General features: G+C 38.6%; 1 protein-coding gene across 1 annotated transcript in view; it reads right to left on the bottom strand.

Moving 5' to 3' along the window:
* AGK (acylglycerol kinase) overlaps positions 1-22,109 on the bottom strand; it is an 87,447-nt gene that overhangs the window by 38,666 nt on the left and 26,672 nt on the right. The window contains exon 3 of the mRNA XM_027842300.1: positions 4,102-4,141. Coding sequence (XP_027698101.1) covers positions 4,102-4,141 — 40 coding nt within the window. The remainder of the gene's footprint in view (positions 1-4,101; positions 4,142-22,109) is intronic.

Raw genomic sequence — 22,109 nt, 5'->3', positions numbered from 1 at the left:
ACAAGGACAAAAGGTAGGGGTAGAAAGGGGCAGGGAGGCATGTCAGAGTAGGTATATAAAATGGAAAAATTGCTAGCTTTTGTGGATGAAGAAAAATACTAGAATTAGAGGCTGAAAGTGGAAGCAGGAGTAGATCTTTCAAAAGAAGCAAATCAAAGCAACAAACAGTTAAGAAGAAAAAGACTAAAGGGACCAGGGAAAGGGGAGAAAATATGAACCCTACAATTATCTATATTCTTATTGTTAAAAACAAATGCTCCCTGAATGATTCAGGTAGTGGTATAATCCAAACAAGTGATCTCCCCTCCTCCTTAAAGAAGAAGATACAAATACAAAGAAATAGCTAGTCTGCCTGAAATATTCATGAGCATAACCTCCAACGCTACACTGTATGACAGGAAAGGAATTCTACCAGCCTCCTTATCTAGCTTGCCCATGATTAGTGTACACAAAAAGGTACTATAGTTCTGTTGGTGCACTTGAAAAAGGCTCAAGCCTTTTACCTCTCAGAGTATAAAACAATGCTCCTTCTGGCAGATGCTACTGCTAGGGCCTAGTCTGCAGTCCTGGAAAGAGATAGGGAAGCACAGTGTTGCTTTGCTATGCAGGGACCAAATGAAGCAGTTGAAAACTCAGTTGCCACAGAACTCCTGTACATGTGTCTTTGCACACTTTTTGCATGTATCATCAATAAATTCTATGGCTAGACTTAAGCAGCATATGGTTGTTCCAGGGCTCATGGTAGATACTTAATAAATGCATCTGACAACTAAGTCAGAGTGAATTTAGAAAAACAACTTGTTCTTTTTGTAATCTGGAAAAAGATTCTTCCTACAGCCATGTCTGAGTCCTCAGGAGCCAGACTATAAAACGAAGGGTCTTCAAGGTCTGGTTGAAAAAAGGAGTTTTACTTTTGAAAGTGTAGCATGGATAAAAGGCCCCAGACAGCTTGGTCAAGTAGGACTATGGTCTATTTAGGGGAGATGCTGATTATTAGGATAAGTCATCCTCCCTAATTCTGGTCAGAATGTTCTGAATTTCATGTTGGGGTTGGGGATCAGGGTGTGGGGGAGAGAGAGAAAGGAAAGGGGATCCAAGGATAATCTAGTGCCTATGGTCAACTGAGGGTCAACTTGGACAAAATGAAGTCTACCTTTAGTAACCTTCATTCATTTCAAATGATATCCTGTGGTGGGCAATGCACCTAGCAGTCTTGGAGAAGAAGACGAAGGGAAATGCACATATATAGTGCCTCCTAAGTGCCAAGCACTATGCTGAGCACTTTACAAATATCTCATTTGATCCTCATGACAACCCTGTGAGATGGGTAGTATTATTATTCCCACTTTACAACTAAGGAAACTACGGCAGACAGGGGTTAAGTGATTTGCCCAGGGTCACACAGCCAGTGTTTGAGGAGAGATCTGAACTCAAGTCTTCCTGACTCCAGGCTCAGTGATCTATCCAATGGCGCACCTGGTTGTTTCTATGAATACAAAGATGAGGGGCAGCTACGTGGTGCAGTGGATAGAGCACCAGCCCTGGAGTCAGGAGGACCTGAGTACAAATCTGGCCTCACACACATAACACTCACTAGCTATGTGACTCTGGGTAAGTCACTTAATCCCAATTGCCTCATAAAAAAGTAAAATAAAAAGATATAAAAGGAGAGGGAAGTAAGGAAGGAGGGTAGTCTGACCCTGTGACCCCTTTTTGGGGTTTTCTTGGCAAAGATACTGGAATGGCATACAATTTTCTTCTCCAGCTCATTTTATAGATGAGGAAACTGAGGCAAAGAGGGCTAACTGACTCAACCAGGGCTACATAGCTAGAAAGTATCTAAGGTCAGATTTAAACTCAGCAAGAGGAATCTTCCTGACTCCAGGTTCCCACACTCTAACCACTGCACCACCTAGCTAACCCTATAAGCCTACCACTTTCTGATAGGATGAGGACTTCTCCTTTGCCAAGGTCACTGAAAATCTTTACGGTAAATTTACTTGTCTTTGCTTTATTATTGAAAATTTGGAAATTTTTTCACTGATCCTTGATTTAATCCAACTGTAGTGGGATCCAGAAGCCTTATTAGAAAGTTCTATTCTAGCTTAACTATTAGTATTATAAAATTCCTCCTGAATTGGTATAAGTTTAGACTTCAGGCCACCTTAGTGTTAAAAGCCCTTCTAATTTCCCACCAATGATAATGGCTTTTTTCTTTACTTTTCAGCAAGTTTTCTTACTTATTCTAATTCAAATGTGGGCTATTTTACTTGCCTAAATTTTTTAGATCAGGTTAGTTAGAAAGATATCCTTCTAGACTTCTTAATTTATGAGCAAGGAAGATTTGCTGTTAGTGAGCTATGCTCACTCTCCAAAGAGCTGAAAATGGGAGATTATGACCTCATAACTCCAACTCTAAACCAGCTTGGTGAAACTGCACGACTGCCACTTCCCAATCAGGAGCAAGTAACTTTCTCCTTTCTTAAAGCAGTCATCTTCCCACTCCGAAGAGAATTTCCAGTCACTACTTGCTAGCTTAGTTGTTACCTGCAATTTCTATTAAAAAACCACTTTGCCCAACAGCTGAGGTGGCACTAGCAACTGTTTTGTAAAGGCTGTGCTGCCAAGAGGGTTCCTCAGAACTAATTCTAAAAGAAATGTCCTCATCAGAACAAAACATTCCTAAACAACACTTTCAAACAGTAAACTTGACAAGGTTTTAAAACAGAGTTAAAGTGGTTTTATCACTCCCACTTTAGTGGGAATCTATTAATAATATGAAATGTCAGTGTAATCTCTGAAAATATTTCAGGAACGAATGTTAATTTGTCTACCACCCACCTCTCCAGCTCAACGTACTTGTTCTCTTTTCCACTGATGACTTGAATGATTCTTTTTTTCTATTTCTGACATGATAAGCTTAATGGACACAATGTATTCTCAAAATGTTACCAAACTCCTTGAAATTGTGACTCATCTTGATTAAAGAAAGCTACAGGGGCAGCTAGGTGATGCAGTGGATAGAGCTCTGGCCTTGGGCTCAGGAGGACCTAAGTTCAAATTTGACCCCAGACACTTGACACTTATTGACAGTGTGACCTGGGCAAGTCACTTAACCCTGATTGCCTCACCAAAAAAAGAAAAGAAAAAAAAAGAAAAGAAAGAAAAGCTACAAATCCACAGAAAAGGCAGCATGGATTTGGAGTCTGAAGGCCTGAGTTTGAATCCTGACACTTCCACTTACTACCTGCACATCCCTGGACAAGTCATTTAACCTGACTAGGCCTTAGTTTATTCATTTATAAAATAAAGGAGAGCATTAGAAGACTTCTAGTGCCCTTTCAAGTTCTATGTTCTAATGCTAAGAGGAGCAAAATATAAAGTGAACATGGTGCTCTCTTGTAAATTGCAGTTAAATGTGGCAATTTCCCACATGGATAAAACATAGGTCTAGAACAAAAAAAATCTTTAAATGGGTTTTAACAGTATCAATTAATAAACTCTGAGAGCCAAGTGGTAGTACCACATCCAACAAAATCCTCAAAGTTCATCTACATATAGGGCTGGCCCACAGCTGCAACAGTCCTTCAGAGGTCATTCCATGTAAAGGCAAACCTAAGGAGCCCAAGCTAGGCCAAATATGCAGCCCTGGGGCTACTATTTCAGTCTTTTATTTTTTTCCCAGTTGGGTCCAGCTCTTTGTGACCCTATGTGGTATTTTCTTGGCAGAGATACTGGAGTGGTTGGCCATTTCCTTCTCCAGCTTATTTTACAGATGAAGAAACTGAGGCAAACAGAGTTAAGTGACTAGCCAAGGGTCACAAAGCTAGTAGTGTTACTATAGAACCAAGTAATGGTTCTATATGGGGGGGGAAGAGAGAACGAAGGGTTGTTGTTAACCAAATAGTTAATCTGCTAGTATTCCATTAGGAGTTGGCTCACAGCCTGAGGCAGCCCCTCATTTTAGAAAGAAATAGCCCCAACTCCAGTGATGTAAGACACCGTATCTAGCCAAAGACCCTGGAACAATCTGTGGCTGAAGTACTGCACAACTGAGATAAGAAAGGCAGGATTTAATTTGATCACATTGAACGGTATTACCTGGGCTTCTTCACACGCTGCTCTCCTTAGCAGGTTATCACTATCAAGGTAAAAGAAAAAAGGAAATGGACATTAGCTTTCAATAAAAAGTTTAGGATTCAAATAAAAGTTTGTTTTGCAAAACATATGTAAACATTCCTTTTAAATTATCACAAAAGTCTTAAGGAGCAGATAACACAGCATGGAAAAACTTGAAAAATAATCTCTGCAGAGAAAATTCTCTGTTGGTTATTTCTACAGTCTCCATTTTTATTCCTTCCCCAGCTGAACTGCTCTGGTCATCGGATAATGATGAAATAATTTGTTTCTTAAACTGTTTTCTTTTTCCTGTTATTTCATTTAAAGTCAGACTTCTCTGTCTTTTTTAGTGTCATTGTCTATGTTATCATAAGTAGAACATTTTTGGCATAACGTAAAGATCAGTTTGGAAAAAAATTCAAAGGAGGCTGTCAGAAAAAGTCCATCTATTTAGCCTCAAGGTTTTTAAGAAGCTTTTAAATACAATTTGCATCATTATGGCACCAAGCAGCTCTTCTGACTAACAATTCCACACTCTTTTCAATGGAAGGTTCAGTGCAGAATGGATGTAATTTGCTGGCAGTACTAAGATAACAATTTCAAGTGGTTCTAGGCCATTACAAAAATCTGTACTTGGACTGGGCAACCAAAAGGCAATTCATTAAAAAATAAATAAATAAAAGGAAAAAAAGATCATTATACCTTCATTCTTTTCTTCTCTATGCTTTTCCATTAACATTATTTAGTATTCTTTACATTTCAACACAAATTCAAACCCATTTTTTGTATCTATTATTGAACTAAAAGAAAGAAAATAAACAGTTTCATGCTCTTTACCACAGCTACAGGGAAGAGCTGCTTACTTATTTTCTTATGATACAGCAAGACTGGAAAAAAACACACTGCTAACCTCTAAGAATCTCTAAACTCCAAGTTAAATAACACCACTCATCTGGGAGGTATAAAAGCTGCTAGTTTGAATGATATTATCTAAGAACAAAGTTTCATTAAAATTCCAATGAAACAAGAAGGCTACTTGCCTAGCTGGCTTTGCAACATGAATGTAATTTAGTGCAACCATAGGACCCCGGATAGAAGGTCCCTAAATCTGAGTTCCCTAAAGCTCTGTTCCAATTCTTCTGTTCCCCCCTCTTTCTACACCCTCTTTTGCTCATCGCCTTTCATGGATTCAATTGTCATTTCTATAAAGATGATTTCCAAATCTGTATTCAATTCTAAAACCAGTCCCAATCTGTATGACCTGAACTCCAGTCACACATCTGCTCCCTGCTGGACATCTTCACCTAGATGTTCTTTGAGCATCTTACTTAAAAGTCCAACACAAAACACATCTAACATGTGCCCTTGTTTCCCCTGAAACACATTATCAACAATCAAATCCTCCAAACTTTCCCATTTCAGTTGAGGGCATCACCATAGTTCTAGTAAAACAGGGCGACAACTGAGGAGTCATTCTCAACTCTTCCTTCTCCCTCATTCTTCACATTAATCAGCTACTGTGTCTTGCTAATTTTATCTCTATAGCATCCCTCACACCCATCCCCTCTCTTCGATGTCAAAGCTATGATTCTAATTTAGACACATCCCCGTCCCCCCATCTGAAATAGTCTCTAAACTTCTCCCTCTGGTTTCAGTTTCTCCCCTCTCTAATTCATCTTCCATACTGTTGCTAAAATAACTGATCCTAAAGCAAAAGTCACTCTCCTGCTCAAAAATCTAGGCTATTACTTCCAGAATAATACAATGAGTTCTCAACATGGCATTTAAAGTCCTTCACAATTTGGCTCACAGCAACTTTGCCAGAATTATTTCATACTACTTCCTTTACATTCAATCTACTTGCTATTCCTTCAGACTTGGTACTCTGTATCCACTTTGGTGCCACTGCAAAGGCTGCCACCATGCCTGGAATATCCTCCATTACCTCTCAGAAACCTTGGCTTCATACAAGGCTCAGGTCAGGCACCACCTCATATAAGAAGCCTTTCCTAATTCCTCTCGTTAGTTTGTTTGTAGGTCAGGTCCTCAGTAGAAGATAAGTTCTTTGAGTGAAAGGGCTTTTTCCCTTCTGCCGCTGTATGCCCAATGCACCTCATATAATAATGTATACACAGCACAATGTATGAGGCAACCCTAGAACAGAAGACTCTTCGCCAAATTCTATCAACATTTGCTTGTGCAACTATGTATTAGGGGGCAAACTGTAGCCCAGAGAAGGGAATGTCATATCCATGATGAGTTTTGATCATGTGTGATATAACTTCCAGAGCAATATCCCTTCCTACATAGGGGATCTCAAGTAAAGAACTGGAAACACATACACATATTAACATTACATCACTGCTTGCTAATTATATTCCTGAATTTTTAAGGGGCTTCATAATACAAATTTTCCATATCCTGTAAATAAGGTTCTTAACCTGGGGTCCATGAACTTAAAAAAAAAAAAATCAATAACTGTATTTCAATATAATTGGCTTTCTTTGTGAGTGCATATATCTTATTTTATGCCTTTAAAAACATTATTCTGAGAAGGGGTTCATAGGCCACAGCCAAAGAAGTCCAGGACACAAAAAAGAACCATATGTGTCCAATATCCTGTAAAATACTATGCAAAGGCAGGCCCCATATTGTATGTATATGACCATTTGCAAGGCTAACAAGAAGCTCATTAATCCATTTTTTTGAACCAACCAATTCTGATGCCCAAAGACCACAAGATATGGAACTTCGGAAGAGAGGGATAAAGAAGTAGGAATCTTGGGGTATAAATCCACAAAGACCTCTTTACCACCTTTTACCATCTATAAAATGAAGAGAATGAATGATATGACGTCTCAGGTACCTTTCAGTTCAGATCTTTTATCTTGTAACTGAGCCACTATCTGCATTGGCACCAGGTAACATGGCCAGAGATGTGTCCCCTTAAGGAACTGAATAGATATGAACAACAGGCTGGAAATAGCCATGACTCACCCTATCACAGATAAGTATCTCTGCATCATTGAAAAAAAGTGAAACCAAAGCCAAGTGTGGGCTCTGTGATACTGAGGGGAGGGCAGTGTTTTCACTGCTGTATAAACTTCAGAGATGGGAGGCTCTGACCACTCTGGCAAAATCTGTTAAAACAGTACCACAGCCTTTCACCAGCCCCTACCTAGGTAACATGATGCTACTTAACTGTTCTGGAAAAGTTTTAGCTTATGGTAGAAGAGCCAATAAACTGTTCATGACCTTTGACTCAAAGATCCTACTATAAGACATATACTCTAAGGAGATCAAAGGCCAAAAGGTCCCATTTTTTACCAAAATATCTGCAGCAGTTCTTTCTGCAGCAGAAAAACAAAGAAGCCTGGAAACAAAAATGAGTAACTATAAAATTGGGAATGGCTGAATAGACTGTGGCATGTGAACACAATGTAATGTGACTGAACCCTACAGAATGACAAAGAATATTTGGAGAACTACGAGAAAACTTGTATGAACTGATGAAAAGTGATGAAAGCAGAACAAAGAAAAAAATTCCCACACTAAAATAGCACTAAAAAGGCAACTGACCTCAGGTTAACAGCAATAATCAATGATAGTCCATTAAAACAAAAGATTAAATCCACTTCTCAACTCTCAATAGAGAGGCACAAAATATTGCACATGCTATCAGAAGCTGCTTTGTTAGCTTTGCTTAACCGTTTTTGTTGTGGTTATTGTTACACAACAGAATGCAATGTGGATTTACAGGGAAATGGCAGATGTAAAAAATAAAAAATACTAATAAAAGGGGCTCCAGGAGCGGTGTGGGCAAAGGCGAGATGGGCAAGTGCCACGGACCCTGCACGGCCCAGAAGCTGCACAGCCATCGGCGGGACCAGAAGTGGCACAACAAGCAGTACAAGAAGGCCCACCTGGGCACAGCACTCAAGGCCAAACCCGTGGAAGGTGTCTCTCACGCCAAGGGCATTGTCCTGGAGAAAGTGTGTATGCAAGCCAAGCAACCCAATTCTGCCATCAGGAAGTGTGTGAGAGTCCAGCTGATCAAGAATGGCAAGAAAATCACAGCCTTTGTTCCAAATGATGGCTGTTTGAACTTTATTGAGGAAAATGATGAAATGTTAGTGGCCGGCTTTGGTTGAAAGGGCCATGCTGTTGGTGACATTCCTGCAGTCCACTTCAAAGTTGTAAAAGTAGCCAATGTTTCTCTTCTGGCTTTGTACAAGGCAAGAAGGAGAGACCAAGATCATAAAGTGATTCTTACAATAAATTTTTTATTTAAAAAAATACTAATAAAACAAAAACAAATCAGTTGCCACCCAGGGCAATGGCCTGGACAGAGCCTTGGGTTAGTGGACGTGGCTTAGACAGCAAAGGCAACTAAAAAGGAGTGGTCAGACAGGTAGGATAAGAACCAGCAGACAGCAGTGCCATGGAAACCTAGAAAGGATGCAGTATCTAGGAAAAGACGGTGATCAACAGTGTTGGCTGCAGAGAGGTCAAAAAGATTGGTGATTGAGAAAATATTACCCTGGCCTCTAATAAACTTCAAGAATGTACTCTGAGTTCTCAAATTCTCCACTATCTGGTACTCTGAGCCTCTCTTATTTGGGACTTCCATTTCCTTTTCAGGGTCAATGGTACCATGCTTTCACAAATATATTAGCTCAACAGAACCAGGAAGGAAAAGAACATTGCACACAGTGACAGCCACATTGTGTGATGACTGACTTTGATAGACTTAGCTCTTCTCAGCAATACAAGGATCTAAGACATCTCCAAAAGACTCATGATGGAACATGCTTTCCATATCCAAAGAAAGAACTATGGAGTTTGAATGCAGATCAAAGCACACTATTTGCTATTTTTTTTCTTCTGTTGTGTTTTATTTCCTCTTTCTGGTGGTTCCTCCTATTGGTTCTAAATTCTTACTCACAACATCACTAATGTGAAAATATGTTTAACAGGAATGTATATGTATAGCCTATATCAGATTGTGCACTGTCTTGGGGAGAGAGATGGGGAGGGAGGGGGAGAAAAATTTAAAACTCAAAAGCTTATGGAAGTGATTGTTGATAAACCAAAATAAATGTTAAAAAATATATATTAGCTCAAAACAGAACAAACCCACAATTTAATTATATATCAATTCCTCTGGTCCCAGTCATACTGAGGACGATTATTTGTGAATTTCTGACAGGGTTTTTGGGTTTTTTTCTTTACTAAACATCAAATCTGCTAGAAATGATTTTTAGAAAGACCTGTGATTTGCACATGCAATTCAACATTAAGATTTCTCAATCTTAATAATTGCTTGAAGTTCTCAGAGGGCTACTTTTTATTCCTTTCTTCCAAACTTGTTTATTTTTAAAAATTTTACATTTATTTATTTTTAGTTTTCAACATTCACTTCCATAAGCTTTTGAATTTTAAATTTTCCCCACCTTCCTCCTCTCCCCCCTCCCCAAGATAGCATGCAATCTGAGATAGGCTCTACATATACATTCTTATTAAACATATTTTCACATTAGTCATATTGTAAAGAAGAATTAGAACAAATGGGAGGAACCATAAGAAAAAAGAAAGAGGGGACAGCTAGGTGGTACAGTGGATAGAGCACCGGCCCTGGAGCAAGTCTGGCCCCAGACACATAACACTTACTAGCTGTGTGATTCTGGGCGAGTCACTTAACCCCAACTGCCTCACCAAAAAAAAAAAAAAAAAAATTAGAAACAAAAAGAGGGAGAGAGAGCAAATAGTATGCTTCAATCTGCATTCAGACTCCATAGTTCTTTCTCTGGATACGGATAGCATTTTCCATTATGAGTCCTTTGGAGTTGTCTTAGATCCTTGTATTGCTGAGAAGAGCTAAGTCTATCAAAGTCAGTCATCACACAATGGGGCTGTTACTGTGTACAATGTTCTCTTGCTTCTGCTCATTTCACTCAGCATCAGTTCATATAAGTCCTTCTAGGTTTTTCTAAAGTCTGCCTGTTCAACATTTCTTATGTAACAATAGTAGTCCATCACATTCATATACCACAACTTGTTCAGCCATTCCAATTGATGGGCATCCCCTTAATTTCCAATTCTTGGCCACCACAGAAAGAGCTGCTATAAATATTTTTGTACATGTAGGTCTTTTTCCCATTTTTATGATCTCTTTGGGATACAGCCCTACAAGTGGTATTGCTGGGTCAAAGGGTATGCACAGTTTTATAGCCCTTTGGGCATAGTTCCAAATTGCTCTCCAGAATGGTTGCATCAGTTCACAACTCCACCAGCAATGCATTAGTGTTCCAATTTTCTTACACCTTCTCCAGCATTTATAATTATTCTGTTTTGTCATGTTAGCCAATCTCAGAGTGCTACTTTAAACCAAACTGTTTTATGAAGGTAAATTTGTTGAATGTCAATATACCAAATGAAATGGAGTGTGAGGAAGTGACTATAAAAATCAGTTTATAAATTTTAAGAAAATCAACTTTATAATAACCATATTTTATTTTGGATAAAGAACCCAGCATCACCAGGTTGACTACCCCCTTACTCATTCCAAACTTAGCTTTGAATGATTTTTTGACTATTTAAAGATTAAAATCCACCCTAAAATCAGATCTTCCTTGCTAATTTTAATAAAGACATTTGAAAGAATGTGGCATAAGATTAAAAATCACTCTAAAACAAGGGTTCTAAATATTATCTGTGTAATAGCACCATCCTTGGAATAAGTGTAAAACCTCCCAAAGGACCGACTTTGAAAAGGATAATGCTCATTTGAATATGTAAATTCTAGTTATGAGACTCTGAAAGAAGTCCTCATCATTTTATGGAGGAGACCGTTGGCTCTCAAAAGCTACACCAAGAGACTGTCATTTTTCGCTATTTCTAGCAAGTTAAAAAGCCTGGAACACAATCCTGGTGATAAGTTTGAACTCACCTACTGTCTGAGAACTTGACTAACTACATGTAGAGCGATGCTTGTCAGTAGTAGGTTGGCTACTAGGTTTCAAAATCTTTGGCTGTGGCAACTCATGAAACAATGTAAAATATAAAGTGAACCCCTAGCCCCATCCCCCAATCCCTGCTCTTTACAGACTCTTTCTACTGCAACAGTGGTGAGTAGGAGAAAAGAGGGCAGAAGATACTAATGATAAAAAGCTTCTATAAACATTAATCCAACTGTAGGTACTACAAACGTACCAGCTTAGTCCAATGAGTTCTGATACTACTAGAGGTATTGAACTGCACCAATATTGATATTCTCACTATAAATCAAACAAAAAAAAAATTAAAATGCCAGGAAAAAAATGCAAGGATGGTTTATAAATTTTCAGGAGAGAGGTAAAAGAATTCAGCAGATTTTAGTTTTATTCTACAACCAAAGGCAATATCATTTCATGAGACATTTGGCCATCTTATCTTGTGTTGATCATAAGCGATAAGCAAAATTACCACCATAAAGATAATTATGTCCTATGTGCCAAAATATACTGAAGAAGGTGAAATGGAGAAATTCTATAAGAACTTTACAGGATTCTCAAAAACCAAGTCAACATATACTTCAACATTTCGTGACTTCAGTATGACAGAAGGTCAGGGGAAGATGGCAAAAAATGATGTCCTAATTGCCAAATTTTGAAAATTACCTTTTCTCAATCTTTATCCTTCTTGACCTCTTTCCCATTTCTGACACCATCATTCAACTCTTCTCCTGGATACCCTCTTCTCTCTAGGTTTTCATAATATTTCTCTCTCCTGGTTGTCCTCTTACCTACATGACCACTCTCTAGTCTCCTCAGATAGACTTTCATCCACATCACACCCCCTAACTATGGATGCCTCACAGGGCTCTGTCTTGGTCCCTCTTCTCTTCTCCCTCTATACCACTTCATTGGTAATCTCATCAGCTTCTGAGAATTTAATTATCACCTCTATGTGATAATTCTCCAATCTACTTATCTAGCTGTAATCTAACTACTGATCTCTAGTCTCACATCTCTAAACACCTATTAGGCATCTCAAACTGAATGTCCAGTACACATCTTAAATTTACCATGTCCAAAACTCAACTCATTATCTCCTGCCTCCTCTAAATCTTTCCCTCTTCCTACTATGCTTCAATCGTCAATGGTACCATCACTGTCCCCATCACCCAGGCTTGTAATCTAGGTGTTATCCTTGACTGCTACTTTTCTCACAACCCCCTTATCTAACCTGTTGTCAAGGCCTGCCAATTTTACCTTCTTAACATATCTAATATGCCTCCTTCTCTCTCTGAAATTGCCACAACCCCAGGCCTGGACCTGATCTTCTCAAAACTGAACTACTGCAATAGCCTGCTGTTTGGTTTTCCCACCTCAAATCACTTCCCACTCCAGTCCCTTCTCCACTCAGGTAGCTGCCCAAGTGATCTTCCTAATGTACTGGTTTGACCACGTCACCTCAGTACTCAATAAACTCCAATGGCTTCCTATCACTTCCAGGTTCAAATATGAAGTTCTCCATTTGGCCCTCAAAGCCAAAAATAAAAGACCAGTCCCTACTCTCAAGGAACCTATATTCTTTTTTTTTTTTTTAGGCAATTGGGGTTAAGTGACTTGCCCAGGGTCACACAGCTAGTAAGTGTTAAGTGTTTGGTCTGAGGCCAGATTTGAACTCAGGTCCTCCTGACTTCAGGGCCAGTACTCTATCCACTGCACCACCTAGCTGCCCCAAGGAACCTATATTCTAATGGAGGAAGACAATCCACAATAGGGAGCTGAGGGTTAATAATGGTTTTGAAGTCCAAGGAGTAGATGGAAATGACAATTTTGAAGTTGAGAAAATCAGAAGCAGAGCCAGGAGGTTAACGAAGGCTGGTTAGCTAGGCCACTCCACAAAATGAAGGCTTAAAGAAGAACTCATCAATGGGAGATGAGGACTGACTTGGAGAGGGCAGTTCTAGGGGAACAAAGCTACAAGGGTGGTTGGATGTTTCATGGTGAGCATGATTTTGAAGTCAGGAGAAAAGCTGGGAGAGGAAAGGTAGAGGAAGCAAAGACAAATTCATATTCAAATCCTACCTTTCATTAATAAGTGAGAACTGGCTACTAACATGAACCTTTAGAGAAAGTGACCATGTTATTTTAGTATTCAAGACAGCCAAGGAGAGGAATTCTTGGTGCAGTCATACATGTCCTAGGCTTTAGGAAAGCAGATTTGACAAAGTTCAAGGCATGATCAACATAAATTAATGGCCAAAAACTCTGAAAGAAAAGTAGGCTCAATAAGGATGGACAGATGGTTCCCCATAGGGAAATTCTTGTGACAAATAATCCAAAATACGGAAAAAACATTTAAGATATGTATATGGCTACACATCACTTTGATCAACTCAAAAATAAAACACATGTGCAGCAAACGGGATGAAGATCACATAAACAAGGAAGAACACAAGAGGGTCAGGGCCTTCTAAGATAATGCCAAGATAGTCAAAGTCTAAAATAAGCTGCAAAATGCTAAAGACAATAAAAATGGATTCCAAAGTTGGATTTGTAGCAAGAAAAACAAAGAAAGGACTGAACCATTGCTTCAGGTAGATTGGTATTAACAGTTAATGGAGGTCACAGAAAGTGAAACCATTCAATTCCAATTTTCCTTCCCTCCTATCTGTTAAGACTGATTGTCATTCTCCAAACAACTGAGTATCAGAATGGAAAGGGCAGTAGAGTGGCAGTCTGGAAGCTGAGGTCCTAGTCTTAACCTTACTATAAATGGTCATCCTTGATGAGACACTTAACCCTTCTGGGCCTTCAGAGATTTGAAGGGCTGACATGTGGAAGAGGGATCACATTTATTTTGTGCCATTGTAGAAGAAGGGGTACAAGTGCTAAGATTTTGAAGAGATTTTTAGCTCTATGTAAGAAATTACAGTCAAGACAGTATGAAATTGGAATAGATAGCCTCATGGGATCACAGATTCCCATTCCCTGGGTGTATTCACACAGAGATGACCTTATTAACCATTTGCAAATGAATTTCCTAAACAGAGTAGCAGTTGGACTAGATTAGATGTAAAGTAGCTACCAGCTGGAAGATTTTGGTAAAAGCAGAACTAAGTGCCATAGAAGGGAAGGGTAAAATAATCCTCATTGAGGAAGAAAAGCAACCAGTGGATCTGTCAGAAAAAGGTAACCTTCAAACAAATGTTAGAGACAGAAGTTAGACTGGTAGAAGTCCAAGACAGAGCAGGTGGTGAGTGAATGCAGCCTAGCCATTCTTTGTATAAGTTTAGTCCAATTCTAGCAAATTCTGAGACGATGAACTAGCTTCCTTCACGAATGATATTGATGTAGGTGACTTTGTCTTGTCACTTGATGTTAAAAAAAAAAACATCTATTGATAATAACTTTGAGAAGTGAGATATGATGACTACAACATGCTCAAGTCTCACAATCACGAACACTAGGAGTAGACCTTTACCCTTTAGGTCCACCATAGTTTAGATGGGGTCTTTAAGACCAAAAGATACTGCAGAGAATTAAAAAAATAATAATTTTTAAAGAGATGCATAAACATTATCACTAAGGGGGGAAAAGAAGAGAACACAAATGTACAAAGATTCAAAAAAAAATCCATAGACTATAAGGAATGAGAAATGTAATTTAAAAATCTGAAAGGGGATGCAAAATTTAATTTTATGTTTAAGGCTTCTTTGACAATTTCTCACTTGCCAAAGAGGTGGCCTTTGGAAGAAAGAATTTAGAAGTTGCCAAGTTAGGAAAATTTGTTGATGTCCACATGCCAAAGACTTATAGGGCATGAACTTTTCTGCTATCACAGGTAAAGGATTGCTCTAAATTTATTCTAAGGCATTTCTTATGTTTTATTTATTACTGTAGGACTGCAGAATAAGATAAGATTTTATTACAGTAACAACTTTTCAGAGAGAGAAATCATATTGATCCATCCGATTCCCCCCAAAAAGACATTCCCCACTATGATCTAAAAGCAAATTGTGCAGCAATCTATACCACCAGCTTTTCCTTTACAGCATGCCAACATAGCTTATGCTTTACAGCAAAACAGACTCCAAGTATAGCATTTATAACAACCACTTCAACTTATACAAGACTATTTTCTTGTACTGAAATTAAACATTATATTGCCAGTAGCTGTGTCCTTTGGCAGCCCCGTGGAGCAGCAAAGGATTGGGGTGGGAGTAGAATCATAAAGAAACATAAACTTCAGAGAATGACATATGACCGAGTGAGTAGAGGTATATATATATATATATATATATATATATATATATATATATATATATATATATATATATATATACACACCTTGGTTCAGAGAAATGCTTGATCATCTAGGCTTAGATGGTTATTAAGGAAACTGGTGGAAAATGGATAGTTCTTCATTTGGAAACCCCCAAGGGAAGAAAAACTGTTCATGATGTTTGTATGGTTTTCAGGATCTTCTGATCTTTTGGGTAAACCAAAAGATGAAAAATCTTTTGCTCCCTGCAGATCTCCTCATAAAAACCTTCATTTTCCTTGATCTATCTATCAGCTGTTACTGAAGATACTAGGTCTTACTTCTAAACAGCACAGTGAGAACAAGGGCAAAACCGCTGACAGTATTCTTTACCTAAAGCCATCAATTGGTTACAAAAAAATAATATAGCAAGTGAAACATCATTATAGAGGGCAGATAAAGCATGCAATTTATGTCTTATACAACTTGTCAAATGACATCATGGTGGGGTTTTATAATGTTATGACAGGGTTTGGTTATAATGTATTAGTAACATTATTGCAAAACAAAACTGGTTGGGATGAGATTATGTGAGGGATATATGCCTATGGCTAACTCCATAAAGAGTCATGAAGAAGTGCTTCTGATGGCCATATATTGCAATCTATCCATTTAAACTACATTGATTTCTATGGGTATCATAAAATGTGTGAGAAATAAGGTGCCATATAGGCTACCAGAACTTGATTCACAGTGAAGGTGCAGCTATATGACTCTGGGAAAGTTACTCAGCCCTTCTGGGCCTCAGGTCTCATCTTTACAAAATAAAGAAAATAATATTAATTACCCATCTCACAGTTGTGAAAAAAGACCTTTGTAGATCTTAAAGCAGTACATAAACTCCACTGGCTTCCTATCATTTCTAGAATAAAATATAAACTCTGTTTGGCTTTTAAAGCCATTCTCAACCTTGCTCTTCGTCAGTGTCACTACACGTCATTCCCCATCCTACACTCTGCAAACCAGTCCATCTGGCCTCCTCTTTGTTCCTTACACACAGTGTTTCAACTCCTGTCTCCCACACCTGGAACGCACACCTCTCCTCGCCAGATGCCATTTCCTTCAAGATTCAACTGGAGTACAACATGGAGCCTCTTCCAATTCCCTTCAGCTGCTAGTGCCCCTTATTTTCAAACTACATTGTATTCATTTGTATTTATTCCCTGTACATTTATTGTATGTATACACTTACAGACAGGGTGTCCCAGAAGTCTTGAGGCAGTTTTAAACTTTAGCAGGAAGACTTTTGGGACACCCTGTCTATCCATTGGGATGTAAGCTCACTGGGACTGGGGATTGTTTCATTCAATGTATCTGTACCCCCACTGTCTAGCACAATGCCTGGCACACAGCAGGCAGTTATTACTTATTGAATGTTATCATATAAAGCCCTGTATCTTCAGATCACATACTAACTTAGAAACCACAAATTAACATTACCTATATTGTACTGTATTTTTTTTTGTTAAACATTTCCCAATTACATTTTAATATGGCTTGGACAGCACTCAGGAATATTGTGGGCTGCTGGCAGCCCTGTGTGTTTGACAACTCTGATATAAAGGACAGTAGGGAGTAAAAATTTACTGTTGGAATGGCAAAAGGTTCACCACATTTCCACTTGAGAATTTAAATCGAAGACCACTTTTAAATTAACTTCTTTAAAAATCTGTAGTTGAATTTAGCAATTTGCTGAAAGTGAAAAATTCAAGTCAAGAAGCTGGCAGGGATATAAAATGTAGCAATGAAATTAACCAGCTAGCAATATTATCTGTTCTCTGGAGTTGAGCCAAGGTGGAATGAGCAGCAATACCTCCTGTGCCAATAAAAACCTTTTTCCTTAATCCTTAAGGCAATAGATACTATATAGCTCAGCACCATGGGAAAGATATAGCTGGTCCCATTTTACAGACAACTTTTGTGCTTTGTTAAAAGACCTGAAGTCTAAACACATCTTTCCTGGAATATTTATAGCAAAATGTAGCAGAACTGTGACCTTCATCTTTTTTCTCTTTATTACATAGTGCTTTATGTGATGATGAAAAGTACTAAATAGCAGCCAGGCAGGTATCCATTTATTAAAGACACCAAAGCTCTAGCACTATGTCTGCACAGGTCAGTCCCCCATCCCACTGACGTAGACACACAGATGTCATCTGCCTGCCATTTTCTCACATATCTTGAAGGATGTTTCCAGATCACTACAAAAGCTAGCTGGTATCTAGTATGCCATTCTAACTCAACCTTCAATACTCCTGATTTCTACTTCCTACTATATGAGTTAGTCTGCCAGGTGCATGGCTTTAGCTCACCACTCCTTCAGGAAAATGTACCATCAATTAATCAACAAATACTGATCAACTGGCTACTATGCACAAGGCATCATACTAGATACTGGGGATACAAAGACAAAGAAGGAAATAATTTCAACTTGCAAAGCACTTTCGTTCTAATAACGGTAAGAGAAGCTCCCAGGAAGGACCTCAAGAAATTATTTGTTCTGTCTTCTGACCCACGAGCAAATAAATGTCTGAGCCATCCAAGATTTAATGTTATCTGTGGTCTTCTAGAATGTTTATAAGGTGGGAACTCTATATTTACATATGAGTCCTATCACCCTGATGAACAATAACAATCTCTTCAGGTACTACAGTCAATACTGGCAGACCCCTGCAGATACACAAAATATGCCATGGTAGACTATCATGTCAGATATAATGTCCAATGAGGATACTTTCTTGAAGTCATCACTCTCACTGCACAGTAAGAATTTCCATTAACATCACTAAGTAATGGTGGCACAAAAGGAAGAACGGCAAGAATGAAGTGGAGGACACTGATTACTGTGGTTCTTTCAATCTACCTTCAAGATGGCACAGACCAAAAAGAGGCTGCTGATGCATGTGCTACAGAATAACCTAAGTTTGCAAGTCACCTCTTCTCCCAACACATTCTAATGCTGAATAACATTCACCAGTGGAGACACTTCTTGTTATCTAATCTAATTTTCCCATGCTGTCATTTCTCTGCTACTTCATTTTCAGATCATTGTGGAGATGCAGAATTGATCCTTATTGACAAATGGGATGCCTATTTTCACTTTACATGCTTCAGACTAGTATTCTAGAGGCTGTTTCCTTATAGTTTGTCAACAATTTAGATTTTTTTGTACCAGTAATTGAATAACGATATTTCCCTTATGGCTTCCTGGTCCAAATACCTAAATTTCTCACAGCTGTGGTTAACCAAATAAATAAGCCTACAGAATATTTTCCAAGTGAACTCTGCTTTTTCTATTAAAAAAAATGTTAAAGAATACTATATTTAAATTGGATACACAACATAGGACAATTTAAAAAGCACATACTGTACATATATAGGTATGATAAAGGCTCCTTTCTCAACAATCTTCAACTGTTATCATTGTTTAATCTAATTCTAGTATAGTCTCTTGAAAAGAATAAGCTCAGTAAGTTGCCATGATCCTCTCTCCACATGTCCACTGATTGTCCTGAATCAACCCCATGTGTCAAAGGGATAACCTTGACTTGACCTCTGGCTCCTCTGCTCTCACCTACTTGATAACTAACCTCTTAGGCTTGTTTTCAACTAGATATGGTTTCACTTGGATTTAAAGACCTGGTCCTGCAGCTCCTTGCCAGCTGAAGGCAGTCTTACCTAGTGCTTCCAATTAATCCTAGAATAGTTTTTAGGTCTCCCTCCCTGTACTTTTAGTCAGCAATCTTGATGCTCAGGCTTCCGGTATCCTTTTTCATTTCACTGGCAGAAGACAGAGAAAGATCACACTACATGCCCTTTATTTAGAACAGTGATTTCCCAGTGACTGCCTATTTTTCTGAGTAGGTTTTTTTCTTTTCCCACCTAGGTGACTCTTATTCTTAGCTGTTTCTCAGTGAAGTTACAGAGTGCATTGTTTCTATTTTATATAGAACACCTAAATTTCCTAGTGTGATGGAAGAGGTCTAGATGCAGAATCACAGAAGGCCCTGGTTCTGCTACTTTGCCGCTTGGACAAGTCACTTAACCTCTTTAGGCATCAGTCACCTGTCAAAAGAGTGGGTTGGATGAAATGATCCTTATGATCCCTTCCAGTTATAAATCCTAGGATCCTATCCATGAAATAGCAACCCTCTTGCAAAGAGGCTCTATTTTCACTTACTTTTTAAAAAAGGTTTTAAAATAGAAATATAAAGTAATTTCTTCACACTTCTGTCTCCTCTCTCTCCCTTCTACACATACATACATACACACACACACACACACACACACACACAATTTCATATTTTTTTTAAGGCAATTGGGGTTAAGTGACTTGCCCAGGGTCACACAGCTAGTAAGTGTCAAGTGTTTGGTATGAGGCTGGATTTGAACTCAGGTCCTCCCGACTTTAGGGCCAGTGCTCTATCCACTGTGCCACCTAGCTGCCCCATATTTCATATCTTAAAAGAAAATACACAACATCCATTTAACTAGGATGAGTCTGTGCCCAGTTCATGCTTTTCTGTCCCATATTGCACAAAGTGTCTTTCCCTATATGTTCTTGCTCTTAACAACATGTAAAATATTTATTTGGGATTCCTGAAGCTTTTAGGACTATTTCTGTAATTTGCCACCTTAACCCATGTCATAACCAATGACTGGTTCACAAAGTAAATTCCCAGACAAAAATGTGGCACTTAAGGTGACTCAAAACCCCCAAGTCGAGAACATATTTCTTATGGGTAAAAAGAAAATACTTCCCACTTAGCAATAATTTTCTATTAAGATAAGTGATCGGATGTTTTATGTTATTGTAGTTCCTTGACACCACACCCAATTCACTATCCACTTTAGGAAATTTAGTTGAAGTGCCTTGCCCAAGTTGAGGCTGTTATTTACAAGGTATGAAATGGAACACAAGTGTCCTGCCTTCTGGTTCTTTCCACCAAGCTTCTTCAATTTCTGAAGGAAATCCCTAATGTAAAAAAGCACCAGAGTAAAGTAGTACAGAATTATTTTTCCTTAGCACTACTCATTTCTCCCTTATTCATTTTGACCTGCAAATGAAGGTCTTAATGAGATTTCATTTTCTTATAGGTCCAGGATTCTTAACCTTTTTTGTGTCATGGACCCCTTTCAGAATGTTTACAAAAGAGATCAATAATGCTAAAATACAGTTATCAGAATATTTAAAAATTTAAAAAGTTCAGACCATGGGTTAAAAACCCTTACTTCAAGCTCACATTTTATTTTTTTTCCCTCCCTTTACAATACCTAACTGTTGTAGATGCATTCTCTTATTCTGGCTTCATGTTACCATAACAGTGCTTATTCCTGTCCCTGGGATACCACTCCAATAATTATAAAAGCCAAAGTGAGGCCTAACTTCTTTTTATCACTGAGAAGGCAAAGCCTTCTGAACCTCAGACAATCTACTTTCATGCCCCACAGGTATTCTACTCATTTCTCTTTGCATTTCTTTGACAGACTAATTTTTTACTAGCTAATTACTTCTAGTTTTTACAGTAACTCATTCTCTGTCCACCAACTTCTTCCCATCTTTCTACTCTTTTATTCATAAACTTCTCTTTCTTCCCTTTTTGCCCTCCCCTCCATATCTGGTTCAACCATTTCATTTCGTCCATCATTTAGTTGTATCAGCCAGTCAAGCTCATGTCTTCTCTTTTGTCAGTGATTACATTCATCTATCAATCAACAAGCGCATTTATTAAACACCTTCTGTGCTAGTGCTGGGGATATTAAAACATCCAAAAAACCCAATATCTGTCCCCAAAGAGGTTACAGTCTATTGGGGAAAACAACACATAAATACAAAAACCAAAGTAAATGTCAGGTCATTTTTGGGAGGTTAGGGGGAGAAATTAGACATTTCTCACATAGAAGGTTAGTGCTTGATCTGACTTTTGAGGGAACCTATGGATTTTCCGAGTTAGGATTAGGTTAGGTTAGGAGAGAAAGAGTGTATTCCAGGTACAGGGGCAGCCTGTATAAAGACTAAGAGGGGAGATGGAATATCATATATGAAAAAAAGCAGGTAAGCCAATGTGGCTAGAATATAAACAGGGTTGCAGGGGAGTGATACAAAATAACCCTGGAAAGGGGGGTTAGGGCCAGACTGGCTTTCAATGTCTAACAGAGGGGTATGCATTCTATCCTGAAGATAAGAGCAAACCACTAGAGCTTTGTGAGCAGGGAACCAATATGATCAAATTGGACTTTATTAATAGCATTTTGGTAGCTGTGTGGAGTGGAAGATGGACTAGAGACCAGGAGAACAATTAGAATGTTATTCCATTAATTTATGTGGGTGTGATGAGAGTGGCAGCCACAGGAAGGGAGAGAAAGGAGGTAGGATTAATAAGATATGGCAACTACACGTATATATGGACTGAGGGAAGTGAGGAGTAGATGACTGAGCCTGCAAATCTGGATGAGTGGAAGGATGGTGGTGCCCTCTTCAGAAATAAGGATATTAGGGAACAGGATGAATGTAGGGAGAAAGATGTTTGAGATGCCTGGTTGGAGGGAGGGAGGGGGAGGGAGGGAGAGAGAGAGAGACAGAGAGAGAGAGAAAGAGACAGAGAAAGAGAGAAAGAGAGAGAAAGAGAGAGAGAGAGAAAGAGAGAGAAAGAGAGAGAAAGAGAGAGAAAGAGAGA

Source organism: Vombatus ursinus, unplaced genomic scaffold, assembly GCF_900497805.2.
Source record: "Vombatus ursinus unplaced genomic scaffold, bare-nosed wombat genome assembly UNPS02014870.1, whole genome shotgun sequence".
Lineage (NCBI taxonomy): Eukaryota > Metazoa > Chordata > Mammalia > Diprotodontia > Vombatidae > Vombatus > Vombatus ursinus.
This window is presented reverse-complemented; position numbering and strand designations above follow the sequence as displayed.